The following is a 24,191-nucleotide window of genomic DNA, read 5'->3' as shown; positions in this document are numbered from 1 at the left end:
AACATTCACTTCAAAAATTGGTATAAATATGGTAACTGCTGGCAGTGGTTTAAATTGATTTTTGCATGATGCAGTATTTGCACAGATAATTCACCAAGGCTTGTATTATTTCAATACTTAGCATCTCCCATTTATTTAAAACTGCTCTATAGGCCGTACGAAACAAATGCATAGGCATTCTGCAGTCGTTAGAGTAAAACTACTGTTATTGCCACTATTCTCAGTTGTCTAAATCTTGTTTAGGATTAAAGTTATTTGAATAAAAGACAAGTTTTCTCAGTGTTCTGAATTCCTTTACAGATGTTGGCTAGTGCAGCAGACCCACAACTTGGTGGCAGGGACATTGATGAGATACTAGCAAATCATTTCTGTGTTGACTTTCAATCGCGTTATCGAATTGATCCTCGTAATAATCCCAGAGCTTATCTGCGCCTCACTACAGAAGTTGAAAAACTGAAGAAACAAATGTCTGCTAATTCTATGAATCTTCCAATGAATATAGAGTGCTTCATGGATGATAAAGATGTTCAGGCATCAATGAATAGGTGAGTCTTGCTGTTGTTTTGCACACATTTTTTTAATTTAAATGGTCATTTTTGTATATTGATCGTTCATGGACCCCAGAAATGTGTGTCTACTTAGCTTAATATACCAGGAAACAAATGTTAGAAGTTATGTATAATTTTCTCCAGTATTTGTAATGTGCTGCCAAGATTGAAGTTAAAACACTCACAGACTTGTACTCCTTAGAAATCAGCAAAAAAAAAAAAAAAAATGGTGTAGAATAAATGTTTAGGCAGCGCCACATTTCCCATATGGTGTTCCTGCTCTTTGATGCAGAAGATACATCTGCTTTTAAAACACATTTTTTGTGGAAAATGTTTTGTTACTCACAAGAGGTCTCCACAGTCTATGGAAACTAGGTGTCTCACAGATCGTTTGTGAGTATATTGTGACTGGCAGACACAAATCCTGGCATTTGCACTATTACATACTTTTTTCTTGCTGCTAGTCTAACCTCTGTTTTATAACACCATCACCCACCTCCCACTATGCAATTTTGGGAGTTTGATTGAGCTCGCAGTAATTCCCACCTGTTGTGAGAGGTGACTGAAAGCAGTCCTATCCCAGGATAAGCTTCCACTGTTATCAGAACAACCCTTAGTATTAACTCCCCTCACAAAATCGCCCTACTACTGTGACTGAATTACGTATGGTCAACTTGCAGTGTTTGATACCCATGTTCCTAAGTTTAAAGAATTGGGGTCCATTTGGGAAAACAAATCTTATAGGTTGCACAATCAATCCACTGTGTGCAGACTTCTTGCATCTCTTATTCAAGTGCATTTAGGTTTGTACACGATATCCAGTATGATCGTCCATCCATCGGTGGACTGTTATTATTTATCATGCGGTTGTAACCCTTGATGACACAGGTATCTCGCTGCTGATGCCCAAGCTGCAGACTCCTCATATATGCCGAGGAGTAGATGTTCACCCAGTGCAGATGGCTTTGTCAGAGTTAATGGCACAAGGGTAAGTGATCCACAATAAAATGGGTCAAACTGGGCCATACCAGTAGCTCAGCCAATACAGCTGCCTCATTGAGAAGAAAATAAGAATTCAATACATCCCCCCTCTTTGGCCACACTGTGGATGAGAACCTGGCAAGAAGAAATTGGGGTAAACAATTCTCACAGTTTTCGATGGTACTGATGTAGAATATCTTGTGGCATTGGAACTGTTGTTTTCTGCCAAAAAATTGAGGGATAAGTCAAAGAAATCACTGCAACAGAAAAAAGTGAGATCTCTGTTGAACAAAACTTTAAATGCTAACAAAGACACTTCAGGCCTATGACAAGCTTGGAGATATAGCAGTCACAATCCTCCTCTTAAAAATTTAATGGGCTTCTACCATTGGTACCCAATGTTACAAGCAAATTTAAACTTGTGCACTAACGTAGAGTGTTGCATATTACACTTTTTTCGCTGCGTTCAGAGAGGATCTAAGGACTATAGTATGGATCCTTCAATGAAAATGTTCCTCCTAAGAAGGTTAAGTTCATGGCTTGTACATGTGACTGCAGATCCTACTTTGTCATGTATGAAATAATTTAGGTGCCTGAGGTTTGAATATATGTTCTTCAGCTGTGCTTATGAATCCATTTGTGATGTGTGCAGTAGAGCATTGCATCAGATGTGGTGTTGCAAACACCTTCATACATAAATTTCCCAGATCACCTCCCACCTCATTCCCAAAGAGATCGTTGTTCAGGAGGAAGAAGTAGAACCAGGGATATAAGAAGCTAGACTGCTTGCAATTTCAAAAAAGTATGAACAGCTCCACCATAATCAACATAATGACAAAGTTTACACCTAGTACAGCAACATCAAGATCTGGGAAACAAACAACTGGCCCTAGCCACAAGCCAAAGTAGGCTGTCCATTTTAGAATGGGTAGGGGAGAGGGACACCAGTGGCACAGCCATAGTGACCATGTTTTCCTCCAGTATCACCAGAGAGAACACCTGCCAAAGTGTCCTTCCAAGAACAAAGTAGATGAACAGCCTAACACCACCAGTTGCTTTAAGAGCCATAGGCAGCCGAATTGTAGAATAGAAAACGCTGCGCCCCTTGCACATTCACTTATATATTTGTCATTCCTTCTGTTTCTTTTTCTTTGTTATACTCAGCACCTTTTCTTGTTGTGACCATATGCTCATGCTTCCTTACATTACAATTTATGCAGTACTTTCTCATATCTTCCCAAGCTTAAAATTTCTTCTACGCTTCCTCCCTGTTCTGTTTCTGTCAAATCTTCAGCAAACAACATTGTCATCCTGTCTCTCATTCACCATTTGTCATTAGATCATACATCACCACTATGAAAAGTAACAAATATTGTGCACATCCTTGTTTCAGACCATTTACCCTGCCAACCATCCCCCCCCCCCCCTCCCTCCCAACCCACACACACCTAAAACATCACTAATATAGTTCTTTTACACTCAGTACAGTCTGCTTCTCAACCTCTTCCCATCTCGGTGCCTTCAGAACTTCTGGAGACAGTGTTCTAGTCCTTTACTCAGTAGCAGAGAAGCATTGAGAGTCATGTGGAACTTAGACCAAAGCAATTATAATTATAATGGATGCTATTCATACTACTAAAAATACACTTAAAACATTTGCAGAATTCTTTTGGTTCTTTACTATCCTTCAACAAATGCTTCTTCCAGTGAAATTCAACCTTCTTTGTAGATGGTATGCATATTGTCAGCTTTAGCATCTTGACACACTGCTTCTCTTCCCCAACATCTAACTTCATTGTGCTTATGTTGACATGATTATTACTCCCACCACTACTACTATAATCCTTTCCTCGCCTCATACTGGTGCTATTATTGTAACCCTCTTGAGCCATCCCTCTGTGTTGTATCCAGTATCTCCTCTGTTTTCATAAATATTTCACTGTTAATACAAGATAAGGTTCAGAGTTGAAGTTTGAACTGAAATAAACTGAAAAATATTGGGAAATACGACATATATATTAATTTGCAGTTCTGCTCCCCTGTGTAATCACCATTTCACTCACTGCATTATTGGTATTGTGAAACAAACTTCTTTTATCCTGCTTCATAAAATTCAAACACTCATGATATTGGCCAATTCTGCACAGAGATAAGTTCCTCACTGCCCTCAAATCGTTTGGAGGCAAGCCATTTTTTAGCTTTGCGAAGAGATGGTAGTTACTGTGCACCATATCATTACTATCAGTAGTAGTGTCAAAAAAAAAGTCCTTTCACCATATATAGTAATGTGTATTATGTACATAAGCTCTCAACAGCTGTGGTGCTTATCATTTATTCATTCATTATGATAAGAAAATATATTTCACACAATTGGCTAAAAATTTCAGTAACATTATATCTTCTGGTGTTAATAAATCTAGTAACTGAATGAATTTGATGAGTCATGTGATTTGCACTTACCACACTTAGTTTAACAGTATCTTTATGAAAGCAAATGACAGTGAACTGATAGGGAGATTAGAATACAGATGAATAACTCTTTATGGCCAGTGACCATACTCAAATGTTTATAACCACAGGGTTCTTCATTGTCAGGTGACCCTTCTTAGTTTAGCAGTATTACTCCTAGGAGATCAAAGATTTTGATATTTTAGAAACACTTTTAACTCGTCTTTTATATATAAATGCTTTAAGTTGACGCAGAAAAACTTGCTTTTTAGAATTACATAACTATAACTATTGTTCGTGTGCATCAGTGAACAGTATTTGCCTCAGGATTCTGTATTTGAAATGACTTGCTGTTCACATTCACAACCTGTGCCAAAGGTGTTATAACTTTTTTGCCGTCCCACTTATAAGTTTTTTCATCTCCTGGTTAGCAGAGGTTGTTAAAAACTGTGTTTTGTTGAGAGTGAAGCATTTCCATAATTTATTACCAAAAGTTAATAAGAAAATACACTTCTTTGAATTTACTATGTTACCTTGCACCCAGAAGAGGAGTGTATGATAAAATAATGTTGCATTAGTTGTGTATGGGGCATTCTTGGAAAACAGGCATGCCTTCTTTGTGGCATTCATTTTCCATCTTTATAAAATTGCATATCTAGTATCAAACATCATTTCGTGATTAATGATACAACATTCTATGGTGTGTAAGTCTTTGTATTAAAGAAATATGTTGTTAACAAGTGAAAATTTTCTCAGTAGTAATTGTTACTTACACTACCAAACAATGGAAGCCCTGGTAGGAATATAAACAATATTGTGAAAAGGATAAATTGCTACTTACTGTAAAGATGAGACATTGAGTTGCAGACAGGCACAACAAAAAGACTGTTAAACCAGAGCGACTTCTTCAGAAAACACACACACACACACACACACACACACACACACACACACACACACACACACACACACACAAAATCACTATCTTTGACCACTCAGGCCTGTATGCAGTGATGTCTTGTCAAATGCAAGCAGCGCTCTGGAGTGGGGCAGGGAAGAGTAAGGATAGCAGGATACAGGTGGGGGGGAATCAGCACTGCCTGATGGAGCATGGTAGGTGCACCATTCTGAGACTGTGAGGTAGGGAAGAAGGGAATGTGGACAGTAAAGGAGAGGGTCAGAGAAGGGAGAAAAGACTGGTGAGTGCATTGACAGAGAATGTCACACATTGAGGGTGAGGGAATGTGGTGTAGAACAGAATGGGTAGAAACTGTTGGGCAGAGTGTGGGAACAGTAAGTTACCACAGGTTGACACCAGGATAATTTCGGGAGAGGACAATGTGTCGTAAGTACAGAAAATCAGCGATGGAGGGCAGGGTCCAGATGGCCAGAGTTCTGAAGCAGTATTGAAATAGAGCATGTTATGGTTGGCTGCATGTTGTTCCACAAGGTGGTCCACTTTGCTGCCGGCCGGAGTGGCCATGAGGTTCTAGGCGCTACGGTCTGGAGCCGAGCGACCGCTACGGTCGCAGGTTCGAATCCTGCCTTGGGCATGGATGTGTGTGATGTCCTTAGGTTAGTTAGGTTTAATTAGTTCTAAGTTCTAGGCGACTGATGACCTCAGAAGTTAAGTCGCATGGTGCTCAGAGCCATTTCCACTTTGCTTTTGGCTGCAGTTTGGCAGTGATCATTCATCCGTGTGGACAGTTGGTTGGTAGTCATACAAATATAAAAATTCGTGCAGTTATTGTAGTGGCGTTGGTATTGGCACTGCTGCTTTCACAGATAGCCCAGCCTCTGACAGGGTAATCTCTTTGTTGTGGCTATCTGCAACTCACCATGCCATCTTTTCATAATATTGTTGCCTACATTATGCTACACAAAACCCCGGGAGAAAATATGTATCAGCAGATATAAAGCTAAGAACAACCCAGCTCTTAAAATTGTGATTTCTGACATTGTAATTTTAATAATGCTTGGCAATTTATGATGTTTCCATTTAGCATGTGTGTTAGCAGTATTTTAAGATGCTACAAATAATCCATCAAATGACACTAAAAAAGTTCACTCTTACAGGGCAGAAATGGAGAAACTTTGCGCCCACTTGATTCAGAGAGTTGAACACACCATGCGCAAATGCCTGCAGGACTCAGGTATGTTTAATAAGCCTTTCTTTACTATGTATGAGATGATGATGATGATGATGATGATGATGATGATGACGATGACGATGACAGGAGGAGGAGGAGGAGGAGGATGTCGCTCATCGTACAGTTTGCTTCACTTATTCCTCTTCTTAATCAGCAAGGGCCAGCCACAAAATTATCAGTCGTAAGAAATGAATTTGATTGTAGGTTTATTTGCTCGTGAACTGCGTTACGTACTATCTGATACGAAGTAATTGTCCACCTATTGATCGAGACCAAAAAACCCCCCACATCCAAAGAATCAGATTCCTGTGTATAAAACCATTTTGGACTTCCAGTTACTTTGCAAATCAATTAATTTGTTAAATATTTGACATAATATTAAGCCGTTAAAGCATTACCTTACATGACTTTTTGACTTTTTACTCACGCCTTGTCATCTGGAATCCAGACATACGAATAACTACTGAATGTACCCGATTATAAGACAATTTATTTCACAAATTCATCATTTGAAAAATATGTCGTCATCTTATATTTGCAGATTAAACTATTGCTGCTCAGACTGATGTTTTTATATAGTTTAATAGATTAATATAGGGGGTGTCTTACATTTACAGATGAATATTTAGATATTGAGGTTTCGTAAAAATTTATTTTGAGAATTCCGAAGAGCAGGGCTTAGCAAGCAATGCTTTCATTTGAATTGGCTAGAGATTTTGTGATACCCTGAAGCACCCGATATGGTAGCGACCTTGCTTGAACAGTCACATGACTTCACTTCAGTCACTTTTGGTGCCAATGCAGTGTGCAAGGGGTACGCAAGAAACTATGAACTAGCTCTGCTTAAAAATTGGTGATGTTGTGAAACACAGGAGGAAATAGCATTAAATTCTATCAACTTGCAAACACTTGTTGTATTTGGGCAGGTTTGCAATAAATGTTCTTGTACATGTATAGGTACTGTGTACATACCACACATTTATACTGCTTTGTTAGTATAGGTAACATTTTGAAGACAAAAATAGTGTCGTTCAAAAACCATTGATTCTGAACCCAGGTCAGTATTCTATTTGGTTCTGAAAAACTGTAATTTGAGTTGAAAATAAGAAATTTGGTCGCTGTTCGTATATTAGAATACTGGGGAAAATCTTCACCAGCTTTTAATGAGCTGTAGAGTAAAATAGTGAAATTAGGATGAAACAAGAAAGAAAATTAATCCAGAATTAAATGTGTAACAGACAAAATAAATCACATTGAACTGACTGCAGCTGTTATCACAAGAATAAATTACAGTGGAAAGACCCGTTGTGGACATAGTACAACAGATGGCAGTAGATCTCAGGACAAGCGAACGTTAGTGTTGCATTTAATCACAATTGTGATATTTCATTTATGTATTACTTGCTTTTGTTAGTTATGACCTGCACCGTAGAGTATGTTCCTGTCCGTATTTCACTTCTGTTAAAGCACAGCACTGTGGAAGGGTTGGAGGAGGAGGAGGAGGAGGAGGAGGAAGGGGGGGGGGGGAGACCAGTGACAGCAGTTTAGCTGAGGCATAAGGTGACTGGAGCATGGTGAGTGGGCAGCAAATTTTGTTGTGTTGCTAATCCTGGGAATCTTTTCTGCATACTTTGGCTCTTTATGAACATGTATCATGTTTAAACAGCAGTTTGCCTGAATTGACTTTAAAATTGGACAAATACTCAATATAAGCATACAGTTCTCCAGTAGAAGTCTAGATTGGGGCCAGTGGCATACTTAAGTATTTAATGCAGTCGATGTTTCACCATGGTGTACAACAGAATGATAGGGGGTGTGTCAGCTGCTCGTTCTATGAAGCCAATGATAGAGCTGCAGGCAGATAATACATTTGGAAGCTACAGATACGGTAACACTCTCACGTCAAAATAGAAATGAAATCCACTGTGTGTTTTCTCATGGTCCCACACCACAACCCCAGAAATCAATGTATTCGGAAGAAATAGCCAAATACTTGTGACAACAAGGATAAAAGTTTCACAGCTGTCCTGTTATGATGGCGATGGTGGTTATTAAAAATAGTGATACCACAGACAACAGGCTCAATAAAGAAAAGGCAGTCTTTTTATCAATTTTATTACTCCTTGTATTATCAAAATGTAGGTAATGTATAAATGGCCTAAGTTTAGAGTAGGCATAATGTTAATTCTTCAGCGGAAGGAACATCTTTAATAAAAGGGGGGTTGTCTTTTATTCAGGGTGTCTTATTCTCGGGTGAATACGGTAATCATGACAGATATTCGCTTACGTCTCACTTCACTACACTGTACAATTTTATCCCTCCCCCTCTCCACATTGTTGACCCGGGTGTAAACTTTGCAGGAATGCTTTCATGACATATTTAACTCCTTACAGCATATGGAAAATAATTGTTTTTTCATTACAACCCATGGAAAAAGACTCATTTCCAACCAAAAGATTTATTTAGCTTCTCAGTGATAGGAAACTACACACACATTAAATAAATATTATCCTGGAATCTAGAAGAAAACTTCCTTCATAAAGAAGACAGTTTAAAACATCTGCAACTTTCCTCATTTTCCCCTTGGTTGCAAAAGAAGAGAGAATTATTGCAACTGTTGGTCAGCAGTAGATCATTGACACAATCTGGATTTAATTGGCTGCAACAAATTGTTAATGTGTCAGCTTCAGTAAAGCATTGTTGCTAGTATATATAAAATACATCTTGCAACTGCAGACAGGCCTGGTAGATCATTTTCATGTCTGCTGTATTACTTTCAAGATGTCGTCATTCGCAGGGTGTGTTAAAATATAAAGATCTAAGTCAGCCATTGCAGAGGATTTGATATTCTTCCAGCATTGAAACATTGCCTTTTATATTGCACTTAGAGGATCTATCTTAATGAACGAGAGAGAGAGAGAGAGAGAGAGAGAGAGAGAGAGAAGTAATACACAACAGATTTGCAAATCGTGAAGGCTTATCTGGAAAAAAGTGTTACATTGATAAAATATATGAATTACACTATTTCCTTTTGCTTGCCAGTAGTCTCTTAAGTGGGCAAAGCCTAATTTCAGTGCTAAGAAATATGACCCCAAATCATTTCCCTCCCTGGCCACACCCTGGGAGGAACGCCAGGCTAAGGATGGCAGTGAATCATTACACACTAATTATAAGCCCCCTGCGGGTCCGAGGGGTAGAAGAGGCCCAAGGTATTCCTGCCTGTCGTAAGAAGTGACTAAAAGGAGTCTCACATGTTTCGACCTTTATATGATGGTCCCCTGTTGGTTTTGACCTCCACCTTTCTAAATTTTCCCAAAGAGCGAGCCAATTAGAGAATGGTGCTTTACGTGGTGCATCATGTCCATCGTGCATTGAGATTTTTAGCCCATTTTCTCGTCATCTCATTCTCCATCTTCCGGGTGAGGACACCTTCCTGGGTGCGTTTTCCACCATGCAATATGCCGTGTCACTTTCTGCGCCGACGATGAACATGCACCTCATATCCAGCATGGTAGCCAGTCCGTTGTGGCGGGGCAGGCATGTACCTTGTTTGTTGTAGCCCCTGACAACACAGGGATTGCTCTGCTGATGCCTGCGCCATTAACTCCTCACGTATGCCATGGAGTAGATGCCCATCTCCCTGGGTCATCGGGACTCCCGGCAATGTCCGTCCTGCCAGGTGGCCCTTGCTGAGGCTGGATGGTGCCCGGGGGAGGGCTCCTAGTCAGAGTGGGTGGCACCAGGGCGGATGACACTCCATGAAGGGTAGTACGTCATCTCTTGCTGATGGTCCGCCGCCAGTAGTCTCTTAAGTGGGCAAAGCCTAATTTCAGTGCTAAGAAATACGACCCCAAATCATTTCCCTCCCTGGCCACACCCTGGGAGGAACGCCAGGCTAAGGATGGCAGTGAACCTTATTTGTCCCGGTACCTCCTATGTAAAAGAGTTGATGGGGAATCTTTCATGTCTATGAGGCCTCAGTTTTTTTGTGGAGCATTTGGAGGACAAGTTTGGAGAGGTGGGGGGCTTGTCCAAAATGCGCTCTGAGTCAGTCATGATAAAAACAGCATCCTCTCCCCAGTCATGGAATTACTCGCTTGTGGCAAGTTGGGGGATGTTTCTGTTACCATCACGACCCATAAGAGCTTAAATATGGTCCAGAATATTATATTCCACAGGGACCACCTTTTGCAGTCAGACAAGGAGCTGCGCGCCAATTTAGAGTGGCGCGGTTTTCATTTCATCCAGCGCGTCCATCAGGGTCCGAGGGATAATCAAGTTGCCACCGGTGCCTTCATCTTGGCTTTTGAGGGTGACACCTTACTTGAGAAAGTCAAGGTTGGTCTACCACTGTGATGGAAAGCCTCCAATGCGGTGCTTTTAAGTGCTGGAAGTTTCGCCATATGTCTTCCCACTGTACTTCTAGCATCACATGTCGAGATTGTGGATGTCCATCACTCCCAAATACTCCATGTGCCCTACCTCCCATCTGTGTGAACTGCGGAGAGCATCATTCACCTTGCTCGCCAGACTGCAGGATTTTACAGAGGGAGAGGAAAATCATGAAATATAAGACACTGGACCGACTGACCTACACTGAGGCTGAAAGGAGATTTGAGCACCTACATCCTGTTGCTATGGCCACCTATTATGCTGCCGCTACAAGAACAGTTGTCACCCCATCAGTTCTTTGCATTCCTGAACCAGAAGACTACATCTGCCCTCTTGATGGTGAGGGACACTTCCCTCCCTGTTGCTCCCGCACCAACTACTTCAGTAACCCCCCCCCCAAACCATCAGGGACATCAGTCCCCACTTCTGAGCCAGGGAAGTGTAAGTCTTCTTCGGCTCCTCTGGTTTGAAGGGGTCCCTGGGGTCACTCCCTTGCCAGACCTTCAGACACAATGGATATAGACTGCTCAGGTAAAAATTCGGTTGCAGCAGGTGACCCTGAGGCGTAAACTACCTCATTGAATGTTCCATGCCATCCCAGTCTCATGATATCGTCATCCTCCAGTGGAATTGCGGTGGTTTTTTCCCCTACGGCCCTCCAGGAAACCTGGTTCCTGGCAGTGCGGACTCCTGCCCTCCACAGCTGTAAGGGATATTGTTGATGTTTGTTGTTGTGGTCTTCAGTCCTGAGACTGGTTTGATGCAGCTCTCCATGCTACTCTATCCTGTGCAAGCTTCTTCATCTCCCAGTACCTACCGCAACGTACATCCTTCTGAATCTGCTTTGTGTATTCATCTCTTGGTCTCCCTCTAAGATTTTTACCCTCCACGCTGCCCTCCAATACTAAATTGGTGATGCCTTGATTCCTCAGAACATGTCGTACCAACCGATCCCTTCTTCTAGTCAAGTTTTGCCACAAACTTCTCCCCAATCCTATTTAATACTTCCTCATTAGTTATGTGATCTACCCATCTAATCTTCAGCATTCTTCTGTAGCACCACATTTCTAAAGCTTCTATTCTCTTCTTGTCCAAACTATTTATCGTCCATGTTTCACTTTCGTACATGGCTACACTCCATACAAATACTTTCAAAAATGACTTCCTCACACTTAAATCTACACTCAATGTTAACAAATTTCTCTTCAGAAACGCTTTCCTTGCCATTGCCAGTCTACATTTTATATCCTCTCTACTTTGACCGTCATCAGTTATTTTGCTCCCCAAATAGCAAAACTCCTTTACTACTTTAAATGTCTCATTTCCTAATCTAATTCCCTCAGCATCACCCGACTTAATTCGATTACTATCCAGTATCCTCGTTTTGCTTTTGTTGATGTTCATCTTATATCCTCCTTTCAAGACACTGTCCATTCCGTTCAACTACTCTTCCAAGTCCTTTGCTGTCTCTGACAGAATTACAATGTCATTGACAAACCTCAGTTTTTATTTCTTCTCCATGAATTTTAATTCCTACTCCGAATTTTTCTTTCGTTTCCTTCACTGCTTGCTCAATATACAGATTGAATAACATCGGGGATAGGCTACAACGTGTCTCACTCCCTTCCCAACCAATGCTTCCCTTTCATGTCCCTCGACTCTTCTAACTGCCACCTGGTTTCTGTACAAATTGTAAATAGCCTTTCGCTCCCTGTATTTTACCGCTGCCACCTTCAGAATTCGAAAGAGAGTATTCCAGTCAACATTGTCAAAAGCTTTCTCTAAGTCTACAAATGCTAGAAATGTAGGTTTGCCCTTCCTTAATCTAGCTTCTAAGATAAGTCGTAGGGTCAGTATTGCCTCACGTGTTCCAACATTTCTACGGAATCCAAACTGATCTTCCCCGAGATCGGCTTCTACTAGTTTTTCCATTCGTCTGTAAAGAATTCGCATTAGTATTTTGCAGCTGTGACTTATTAAACTGATAGTTCGGTAATTTTCACATCTGTCAACACCTGCTTTCTTTGGGATTGGAATTATTATATTCTTCTTGAAGTCTGAGGGTATTTCCCCTGTCTCATACATCTTGCTCACCAGATGGTGGAGTTTTGTCAGGACTGGTTCTCCCAAGGCCGTCAGTAGTTCTAATGGAATGTTGTCTATTCCGAGGGCCTTGTTTCGACTCTGGTCTTGCCACATTACAGGAACCATAGTGACTATAATAGAGTGTCGGGTGGAATTTGCAGTATGTCCTAAACTCGGTCTGTAGTGAAACTGTGCCCCTTCAAAACCTCTTGAAACTGTGGCTGTCAGAAAACGTACAATGCAAGAAATAACTGTCTGCAATGTATATCTTCCTCCAGATGCTGCAGTACCCCTAAATGTATTAACTGCACTGATTGATCAACTTCCTAAACCTTTCCTTCTTTTGGGAGCTTTTAACGCCCATAGCCCCTTGAGGGGGTGACACCATGCTTACTGGCCAAGGCAGATATGTCGAAACTTAACTGTCTTAGTCCCACATCTGCCTCTTACATACTGGGGCTGCCACTCATTTCAGTGTGGTTCATGGTACTTATTCGGCCATTGATTTATCAATTTGCAGCCCAGGGCTCCTCCCATTTATCCACTGGCGAGCACATGACGACCTGTGTTTTAGTGACCACTTCCCATTTTCCTGTTGTTGCCCCGGCGTCAGGCCCCTGCCCAGATGGACTTTAAACAAGGCAAACTGGGAAACTTTCACCTCTGCTGTCACTGTTGACTCTGCCCCACATGGTTAACATGAATGTGATGGTTGAGCAGGTGACTACGACAAACGCCAGAGGGGGTTCAGTAGTGTTCTGAATCCTCTGCTCTGAGTGTCGTGGCCAATGCTTGCATTAAACGTGATCATAGAGAGATATATAGTGAATTTTTATTCCATTTGTTGCGAGTTGTCATCCCTGATGGTGGTGGTAAGTGACAAATTCTACACAAGAAGACGAAATGTGTGATTTGCAGGATACACACTTCCCTCAAGTGTAAAGCACATGTATGCATGTACTGCAATTGTCGCTTGGAATTGGCAGCAATGCAATCCCAGTCCCTGTGTGAACTGCCATTGTTCATGAATCGTACTATAGAACTGTTCTTACAGGGATTGGTTCAAAAGTGTTAATTATTGTGTAAACCCATGATTCCAGTTCTGTGTTAGTATGTTATCAAGATATTACATAGCTCCACTCATCTGATAGTCTTGGGTTGACTGTCTCATTTAAATTTCGTGTCCACCTGCTTAGCTAGGTGGTAACATGCTCGCCTCCCATGCAAGTGGGCCTTGGTTCGATTCCCGGCCAGGTTGGAGATTTTCTCCGCTTGTGGATTGGGTGTTGTGTTGTCCGCATCATAATTTTATCCTCATCACCGGCGCGCAAGTAGCCCAATGTGACATAAAATGAAATAAGACTTTAATTTGGCAGCCAAACTTCTCCAACTAGGGGCCTCCCGGCCGATGATGCCATATGCTCATTTCCATTTTTTCCGTAAAAGGAAGAGACCACGGCCAAATACCTTGGCTAATTAAAATACTATTATTTGGATTGTTTGCAGTAGGGTTGGAAAATGCTATTCGCACCTTAATATTCGTTATTTCTCTCTTTCCTATAGGTCTGCGACTTGATGAAATACATTCCGTTGAAATTGTTGGTGGGTCTAGCCGCATCCCTGCAATTAAACACCTTATAGAGACTGTTTTTGGCAAGTTACCTAGTACAACTCTTAATCAAGATGAAGCTGTAGCAAGAGGCTGTGCTCTACAGTGTGCTATGCTTTCACCAGCTATTAGAGTGAGAGAATTTAGTGTTACTGATATCCAGACCTATCCCATTAAACTAGTGTGGGATGCATCAATGGGTGAAGATGGGTAAGTACATCGTTTTTAATTTTTGCATTTTGGTAATGTTTTAAAATTAAAAATCATAAGCTAAAATATGGCTACAAATATTTTATATTTTGTTAAAGATGTAGGAGCCCGTTTTACTAATGCCAATGCTGTGCTGTGACCTATCTCTAATATTTTTTTCTGGGATTTAATTACGTGTTTAGTCGTCACATTTATCACTTGTGTATTCTTATTATTTTAGTTAGCAGAAAATCAACATTGTAACCAAAATACCCATGCACGTGCTTGTTTGCTTGCTTAACTACTTTCTTGTTACTGTATGAAACAGCTTTTATAGTTTTAATGTTTATTATTATTATTATTATTATTATTATTATTATTATTATTATTATTATTATTATTATTATTATTATTTCCTCAAGTCAGTTATGCTGTTAACAATAATTGAGAATGCTACTGCTTGTCAGTTTTCTGCTGTTGCCCATGACAATTGAAAAGTTGACAGTTGGCTGTGTATTTGATAACTCGCCATTTTCACCTCTCTCTCTAAATAGATGTGAGCATTAACTACGTGAGGTAGTATAGAACGGTTGTGGCATTTGTATTATTTTTGGCACATTGACAGTTTCTACCACCGCAAATGGATGATACTATAGCTACTTATGACTTTGCAAATGCCCAAAATTGCTTATGCTCAAGGAGGTCAAAGGGCTCAAATGTTAATTTAAGATTCTTTCCAGAATCGGCAGGAGAATTGTTCCATGTGACTGAAAAAGAGCTTAAAATGGCTGCCAGAGCTTACACACAGAACTATCATCCTAAATCAGTCATCTGTATTTGCGACAGGCTTCTAATTATTTTCAGACTTCAAATGTAACAACTTGTCTGAAACAAAAGTGCGGATTCTGAAAATTGGCAGAAGACAACACAGAGCATGCACAATTTCTGAAGTGTTATAGATACAAGCAATAGGTCTATGGAAGGTTACTGGTACAGTACCACACACAAGTATGTAAAAGAAAATTTATGCATATGAGGTATCTAGACAGGTTTTCAATTGGATCCAAAATTTCTTCACAGGCAAAACCCAACATCTTGTCCCTTAAGAATAGTTTCTACAGACCGAGAAGTATCTGATGTGCACTTGGGGGTGTGTAATAGGTTGTTTGCTACACATATTACACATTAATAATTTAATGCGTAGTATTATGTGTAAATTCAGACCATTGGTAAATAATGTGATAATCTATGTGGCTGTTGTATTCTATAAAAATTGTGGTAACATCAGTGTAGATGTTGGTAAGTTCTTAATGTGGACTAATTTAAAATTGCGAAACATCGGTGTTGTTGTAATCTGTCCCCCCTTCCCCCTCTCTTGTAGGGCCAATTTGTTGTTTCCATTTTCTGCATAAAATATTAACAACGCAGTTGAACACCAGGAACCACATTAGTAATAAGTGTTGTAATTTTTGACTTAAGGGTTGAGTTGCGATGTCAGGCAAAAATGTGGGCGTAACACTGTATACAAGTGTGATGTAAAACCGACGTATTGGCTAAATTGTCGGAATGTCTTTCGTGGATTGGTAGAATATTAGGAACTAACAGTTTGTCTAAGAGGGAGGTCACTTGCAAAACAATTAACCTTTCCATACTGAAATACTGCTCAATTTTAATAAGATTCTTATCATATTAGAATAGGGGAGAAACAGATATATGAAGGAGGGTGGTGTGATTGGTTACAGGCATTTGCTTTGTGTTCTTGGTGTCCTGGAATCTTCATGTGTTTTATAAATGACATTATTTCTACATATGGATAAGGACAAGGTAGCTTGTTTCTTATATTTTTATTTTTCAAGGCTGGTATTTAGATACATGCTCAGGCAGGCATAACAAAAATACTGTTGTGTATGAGCTTTCAGCCAAAGCCTTCTTCAGAAAGAAAAGAAAGGGTGAGTGGAAAGGAGATGAGTGGAGAAGAGGAAGAAACTGCAGAGAGCAGATACAGTGGGATTGAGGGGACATGAATGGGAGGAGGTAATAGGACAGAGGCAGTGGAAACAGTTAGGTGGAGGGTGTGGGGCACTAGGTTACGGTAGTTTGAGCCCGAGACGATATGTGGAGCGGAGACTGTGTTGTACAGAGCTCTGTGTAGTTCAGAAAAGCTGGTGATACAGGGAGGACGCAGATGGCCCGGCCTGTGAAGCAGCCATTAAAATAGGGCATGCTATGTTCAGCTGCATGTTGTGCCTCAGGGTAGTCTACTTTGCTCTTGCTCACAATTTGACAGTGGCTGTTCATCCTGGTCGACAGTTGGTTGATTGTCATATAAATTTATAAAGCTGTGCAATGATTGGAGCAGAACTGGTATATTACATGGCTGCTTTCACAGGTAGCACATCCTATGAATAAGCCTGTGACGGAGCTGGAAGTGCTGGGTGGGTGGTTAGGGCAGTCAGCTGGGTCTTTCACAGGGATATGATCTCTGTGCCAAAAGGTTGGGATTTCGAGTTTAAAAGGGATGGACTAGGATGTTGTAGAGATAGTAGCAGAACACTGTGTTAGGATGGTTGGGAATGATCTAAATGTCCCTAAATTCAGTGTGATGATAGGTAATCATAGCCCCCAGGAAGGATGTTGTTCAGTTGTATGGGATGATGAAGGGGTGCTCTTTTATATCGTGATGTGAGGGATGTGTTGGGATGTGGCATGGGAAGTTGGTTTGAGACTAGGTCTGGGGGATAGTCCCTGTCTGTGAAGGCCTTGGGGGTGAGACCTTCAGCATGCTGGGTAAGATGTTGAGGTCGTGAAGAAAGGAATGAGGATAGGGTGTATTGGCCCTGGGTCCAGAGCACGAAGATATCAGCAAAGAACTTGAACCAGACCCAGGGATTTGAGAGGCTGGAGGGAGTTTGTTGTAGACGGCCCTGAGTACAGGTTGGTATGTGAGTGTGCCATGCAGATGCCCATTGCTGTGCTGCATATTTTTTTACATACCTTCCGTAGGAGTAAAAGTTGTGTGTTAGGATAAAGTGAGTAAGATATACGAGGAATGAAGTAGTGGGTTTGGGGTCTATAAGATGTTGGGAGAGGTGGTGTACAATGGCAGAAAGTCCATGGACGTGAGGGATGTTGGTATAGAGAAGTGGCACCAACAGTAGGTATCGAGTTAAAGGGGATGGGGATGATGGAGAGTTGGTGACGGAAGTTCTTAGTATCTTTGGTGTGGTGCAGTTGGTTGGGGATGTTGGTCAACAAGAGTGGAAATTCTGTCGGCAGAAGAAAGGTAGCCAACTACAATGGAGTGTCAAAGATTGGTGGATTTGGAATAGGCTCTTTCTAGAAAAGTATGTAGGTGAAGGAGTTGAACAATTGACGGAGGCCTTCCGCCAAGTAGTCAAAGATTCATAACGATAATGATGGAACCTTCATATGCAAATGGAATGATTGGGTCCGGATTTGTTTTGAAACTGTGTATGGCTGTCCTCCTTTCTGCTGAATGGTTGGTGTTCTTATGAAGGGAAGGATTGTGAATCAAAGTTGGAGGTAAAGAATTCCTGGGAGGCTATTAGGTGGATCATGGTTGGATGGTGGTATGAACTGAGAGAGGAAGAGTTCTATATTGGGATAGGTTGGCTTTGATTGTAGGGATTGTAGGGATTGGTGGCAAAGAAGTGTTTCCATTGCAGGGCCTGGGAAAGGAGAGGAGGTCCAACCTATAAGCTATGCCAGATTAATCCCAGTTCAGAAGTCCAACATAACCTCCAATCCCTGCTTAAAACCTTAGGCCCTTCCCAGTACCCCTCCTCTGAATCCATTTCCCTCCTCATCCCTGTGACGCCCCACATATCCTCCTCCTACATGCTGCACAAAATCCAAAAACTTAACAATCCTGGATGCTCGTTGTATCAGTTTATTGTGCATCTACTGAAAGAATATCGGCCTTCATTGGCCAACACCTCCAACCTATTGCCTGAATCTTAAGTCTCCCACATTAGCACCAACAAGTTGCTTCACTGATTCTCCACTGTCTCCACTCCGTAACCTCCTAGATTACGTTTCCCAATTTCCTTCACTCCAAACCCACTACCTCATTCCTCATATACCACTTTGTCAACTGTTATCAGGGCTGCCTAGAGCAAATCACCATAGCTTCCCCAATCCCTGGTCTGGTTAAATTTCATTGATATCTTCATGATCTGGACTCAGAGCCAGGGCCTCCTCATTCCTTCACAACCTTACCACTTTCCCTCCCATCCACTTCACCTGGTCTTCCTCAACCTAACGTTCCACCTTCCTCAGTATTGACCTTCATCTCTCTGATGTCTCCATCCACACCTCTGTCCACATTAAACCAATACCACCACAGAGTGGAACAAATGAACCACGTACTTCGTGAGGGCTTTGATAACCTATCATCATACCCTGAAATTATGTACATCGTACCCAAAATCTTTCCCGCTTCTCCTAAACTGGCATTAAGTCGCTCACCTAATCCCCACATCATCCTAGTCCAACCCTATGCCACTCCCCCCCCCCCCCCCCCCCAACCACTTACCACGAGGATGATATCCCTGTGAAAGGTACAGGTGAAGACCTGCCCGATCCACCCACCCAGCACTTCCCATTCCAGTCCTTCCTATCCTACACCATCAAGAACCAGGTCACCTGTGAAAGCAGCTGTATCATATACTAGTTCTGCTGTCCACCAGTATGAATGGCCACTGCCAAACTGCGGGCCAAGAGCAAAGTGGACTATCATGTAGCACAACGTTTAGCTGAACATAACTTGTTTGATTTCAATGGCTGCTTCACAACCTGGGCCATCTGGATGCTCCCCTCCATCACCAGCTTTTCTGAACTGTGCAACACGTTCTATGCTCCTGAAATTATCCTAGCCTCAACCTATGGTAATCTAGTGTCCCCACACCCTTCGTCCAATTGTCTCAACCACCTGTATTCTACCAACAACTAATTTGTGTCCTCTCACCCTCACTGCACGCTGCTCTTTGGCAGTGCACTCACTGATCCCTTCCCTTCTCTGCTCCTCACCTTCCCCTCTCCCCTCCCCTCCCCCACAGCCTCCAGATGCTGTGTGTCACAGCCTTGTACTGCCACTTCTAATCCCTGCATACTCCACCAGGCACTGCTGATTCCTCTTCCCCCCCCCCCCCCCCCCACTTGTATCCTGCTGTTCCTTTGCCTTCCCTCCTGACTATGGATGGTAGCTTGTATTCGAAATGTTTGTTGCTTTCTGCATACCTGCCTAGTTTTCCCAGAAGATTTCCGGATTTTGGGGTAGTCTCACGCTTTTCCGGATGAACATTTTTTTTTTTTTTTCTCCAGATTTTCAACTCCCGGGCATGTTCCTGCTCTCTGCATTCTTATTGATTTCAGTTTGGACTGTTAATAATAGCTGCTATTCTGAGAAGCAAGTGTTTGAAATTCGACTGACAGTCGACTGCTAATATTATTCATAATCTGCTCTCTCAGAATATCGCTGTGCTTTTGTCATTAACTCTGTGTGTCTGAAACACCACTGGTGAAACTCGATTGAACATTCTATCGATAATCTCATCTCATAGATTATCACTGTATTCTCTTTGTGCTTCGATTGTATGTTGGTTAGGAAAGCTTTGTTTATGCTTGCTTTTATGTGGTGTTTGCTGTTTGATCTAGTATTATGCAGTTGTGTGATGAATTTTTGTGTGAATTAGTGTTTTCGTGATGAGTTTAACTAAGAAACGACATCATCAGTCTTTCAGGGATGCATATTCTGCTGAATTTCAGTGTATTATGTGATCGCAGAAAGGTGAAACATTCGCATTCTGTTCCAAGTGTTCATGTGGTATAAGCATTGCTTACGGAGGAATCACTGAATTAATAAGTCTTATTAAATCCATTAAACATATCTTCAATATGAAAATGAAGGATAGTAGTGGGAAAATTAATTCATTTTTTACCACTCCTGGAGCTGACCTTGATGTAATAAGAGCATAATGTTTGTACTCTTCATTTTTAATTGATCATAATATTCAGTTAGCTGCTGCTGTTCATACTGGTGCTCTTTTTAAGAAAATGTTCTCTGATTCGGAAAACACAAAAAGATACGGTTGTGGTCATACAAAGACTTCACGGATTTTGAAAGAAATGGCTACAGATTCAAGAAATGAACTCATTAGTTGCATGCAACCTGAACCATTTACTTTGGCTGCAGATGGGAGCAATGACTGTGATGCTAAGCTTTATCCCTTAGCCGTCACCTGTTTTGAGGAAAAGCGGAAAAGACTATTACTTAGGTGCTGTCTGTCCCAGACTTGGTGGTTGATTCAATGGGACATAATATTGGAAATTTAATTTAACAGTCGGAGTATTACAAAATACCAATTGATAATTATGTAATGTTCTGTTCAGACAATGCTCCAATCATGATTGGAAAGAAAAATTGAGTAACTGATGTTTTAAGGGAAGCACAGCTGTATGCCTTTGTGCTGGGTTGCTTATGTCATTTGATTAACTTTGCTGATGATGAAGGTGCAAGCAGTTTGCCTATTAAAATTGATGAACTTTTAATCAACATTGTCTATTGTTTAGAAAAGAGTTGCAAGAGAAAGGAAAGGCTTAAAAAGTTCCAAGAGCTCCACGGCATGGAAACTACTTGGAAGATATTAAACTTGTCTGCACAAGATGGCTATCTTTGGGGAAGTGTCTGCAGAGACTGTTGGAGCAGAGGGATACATTAGCTGGGTTATTTGAAGATGAGGTGCATGTTAGTGCTCAGTGTGCATCAAGAAGCTTAACATGATTTACAATCCCAAAACCTGAGCTTGGTGGTTCTAAAGACCATGGAAAGAGGAAGGCTATAGAGTCATCAGGATTGGTTGCCCCAAAGAGATTTGCATCTGCCACAAAATCTGACTCTCCTGTCCTGAAGAACAACATTATTCAAACCCGTGAAGCAAAAACTGTTTATTTGCCTCTTCAGGCTTAAACAAGGCATACTGTGCTTTCGTATATACTGCCATTCCTATATTTGAGAATCTCAGTCCTGCACTTCAGAGTGCTTCCCCTTAAATTCATAAACTGTGAGAACTAATGACTAAGCTATTATAGCTGCTTCTCTCCAGGTTTGTTAAATCTAAAGTTATAGAAAGTTCAGTACCATCTTCTTGAGAATCCGAGAGGCAATGATAATATAGTTATTGGTGTTCAGACAATGAATTTGGTGAAGAAACTTAACGATAAAGACAAATAGACATTATTTTCGTCTGTCAGGGCTTATTTCTGCTCTGTGTGTGATTATATCATAAACAAGTTTCCGCTCAGTGATGAAGTACTGAAGCATGCAAAGGTAGCAGAAGTTCCCAAAATCGAGAATGCCAAGTTTTCTTCTGTAGAATTTCTTGTAGAAAGGCGTCCATCATTGCTGCCAAGGAAGGGAAGTGAGTCACAGGGTGTCTACGACCCGGGACAACCGGGAGATCCGAGAAAAACCTGGGAATTTTTTCATCCGGGAGAAAACTGGGAAAAACCCGGAAATATTTTTGAGTTCCGGGAATTTTTCGTTGTTCTAGTTTTCAGTTAAATTTTTGTGATTTTGACTGGTAAGAACCAATACTCCAACAAAAAAATTTACTGTATCACACTTCTGCAGAATAATACTGCAGCAGCAAAACATGAATGAGAGAAAAAAAAAAACGAAAATAAAACTTAAGTCACAAAGAAAATGCGCCATATACAACAACAAAACACAGTGCTCATACAAGCGTCTGCCAACAGCAAAGTGTGTCAAAGGCTTTAGGAAGACTGTGCAGTGCTTCTGAACAACAAATTGCCTCCAATGAGCGTGACGTGACAGTTTTTTACATTAGATTCGTTTTAATGCAAGATCTTTTAATGTTTGACACGTACGAACATGCGGGCTTCCTGCTCCATCGTAGCTGCGCAAGTGCAGTGACGCCTATTATCTGGCGCTCTCTGACAACTGCTGAAACATACCTTTCTAATAGGTCACGGAAAAATATTGCGAATATTGCTTTGAAAAGCATTACTTTCAAAGTAAATTTCCTTTTATGTTAGATAAACTATGTGAGAGAGTGTACGACGAATTTCTTAAATCACAGAGCGTTTGAGTCTCATTTAAAAATCAACTCTTTGGGGACGACCATATGAAGAATTTTGAGCCCAGAAGATCAGACATTTACGTCGTTATTAAAAAATTTTACTTGCACATTTATGTGATGTATGACGTGCAAAAAAGATCAACAATATATGTGGAAGCTTAGCTTCTCTTGCAGCTTATTAATCCTAGAGACCAATATTATATGTGATAGCTTTGCTTTTCGTGTAGCAACAATTGTACATTAATTTAAGCCATTAATTTTTCTTATTTGTGTGTTCGCGCTACTTAAGAGTGATCTTGCTATTGGCTGACATCGTGTGTCAAATTCTGTCATCAGCTGGCGAAATCAGGTGACATGAGCTGTGACTGGCTTACAAAAGTGCGTCGCAATCTCGATTTCAATGCTTTGGAAAGTAACATGGAGTGTTTGGTGGAATTCGAATTTATACCTTCGTAACACGGAAATATGCTGTGTATATATGTTGCTGCACCTCAAAGATCTTTCCAAAACGTGTTTTTTTTTCCTCCCTGAGTTTCATCTTCTAAAGTGCCGGGAAATTCTATGCCGGTGTATAAAACCTTAAACCATGAAAGGATTGATAAGTGCTGAGAAAAAGTGTACTGTCACTTAACACAGAGAAAGTGTATTTTCAACCAGGAAATTCGGGAATTATTTTTCCTTGTCCATGCAGACACCCTGGAGTTAGCTGAGGACACAATGAATGCGCTTCAGAGCCCATTTGGGCTTTACAGGTTGATGACTCTGCCACTGTTGAGAGCGAGAACTTGACAGATGAAACCAAATGGGCTCATTTGATGAGCATTCATGGAGCTGATGGTGTACCTAAGTACAATAGGTTATCCAGGCTAAAGCTTTCTGCTCAGACTCTACTGCTCAGCAATGCTGAGTGTGAGCGTGTGTTCAGCTTGGTGAAGAAGAATCGCAATCAGTTTAGGTCCTCCATGTCGAATGAAGCACTAGGATCCATTTCTGGTTTGAATACAAGAAGCAGTGGTCTACATTAAATGAATAGCTTTTCTTCAGAATTTCTGAAGAAACCGAAGAAAGTTGCTCATCTTAGTCTCTCCTCTGTAACATGTGATGGAATATAGCCAGTGTTCTGCGAACATTGGAAAATTTTGTAAATAAGTGTAAATAAATGTCCAATTTAGTAGTTTTGACACTGCCGTTCATATTGTGGCTTGCAAGATCAAGTGCAGAAAAGCTCATCTTTGTGTAGTGTGTGAAACGTTCTCAATGTTAAGTAACAACAAATGAACACTCATCAGCAAGTAACTTGTAAGTACCTAATTTCAGAGTTTGAAAATAGTGATCATAAAATATAGGCTACATTATGTGTGTTAACATTATTTGTGATCTCTTTCTGTGTAGTCTTTTTCACTATTTTTGAACACCTTGCAACGCATGCACACGTTAAATTTTTGCGATTTGGGATCTTGCTGGCTTTCTGTTTAGGGAAGTTGGCAGGTATGTTTCTTCTGAAAAAGGCTTTGGCTGAAAGTTTAGTGTGTACAGTCTTCTCATTGCGCCTCTCTACAACTAAATGTGTCTTCTTTACGATAAGTAGCAGTATTGCTGTATAATACGCAAAATATATAGCGCACACATAGTGTTATTCATAATAATACGAGGACATGCTGAAAACCT

General features: G+C 40.9%; 1 protein-coding gene across 2 annotated transcripts in view; it reads left to right on the top strand.

Moving 5' to 3' along the window:
• Positions 1-24,191, top strand: part of LOC124790111 (heat shock 70 kDa protein 4) — a 75,223-nt gene that overhangs the window by 12,104 nt on the left and 38,928 nt on the right. For both annotated transcript variants that reach the window (XM_047257684.1, XM_047257685.1), the window contains exons 5-7: positions 301-545; positions 6,054-6,130; positions 14,169-14,424. In XM_047257684.1, coding sequence (XP_047113640.1) covers positions 301-545; positions 6,054-6,130; positions 14,169-14,424 — 578 coding nt within the window. The remainder of the gene's footprint in view (positions 1-300; positions 546-6,053; positions 6,131-14,168; positions 14,425-24,191) is intronic.

Source organism: Schistocerca piceifrons, chromosome 3 (genome assembly GCF_021461385.2).
Source record: "Schistocerca piceifrons isolate TAMUIC-IGC-003096 chromosome 3, iqSchPice1.1, whole genome shotgun sequence".
Classification (NCBI taxonomy): domain Eukaryota; kingdom Metazoa; phylum Arthropoda; class Insecta; order Orthoptera; family Acrididae; genus Schistocerca; species Schistocerca piceifrons.
The sequence above is the reverse complement of the archived record's forward strand: the minus strand, read 5'-3'. Positions and strand labels throughout refer to the sequence as shown.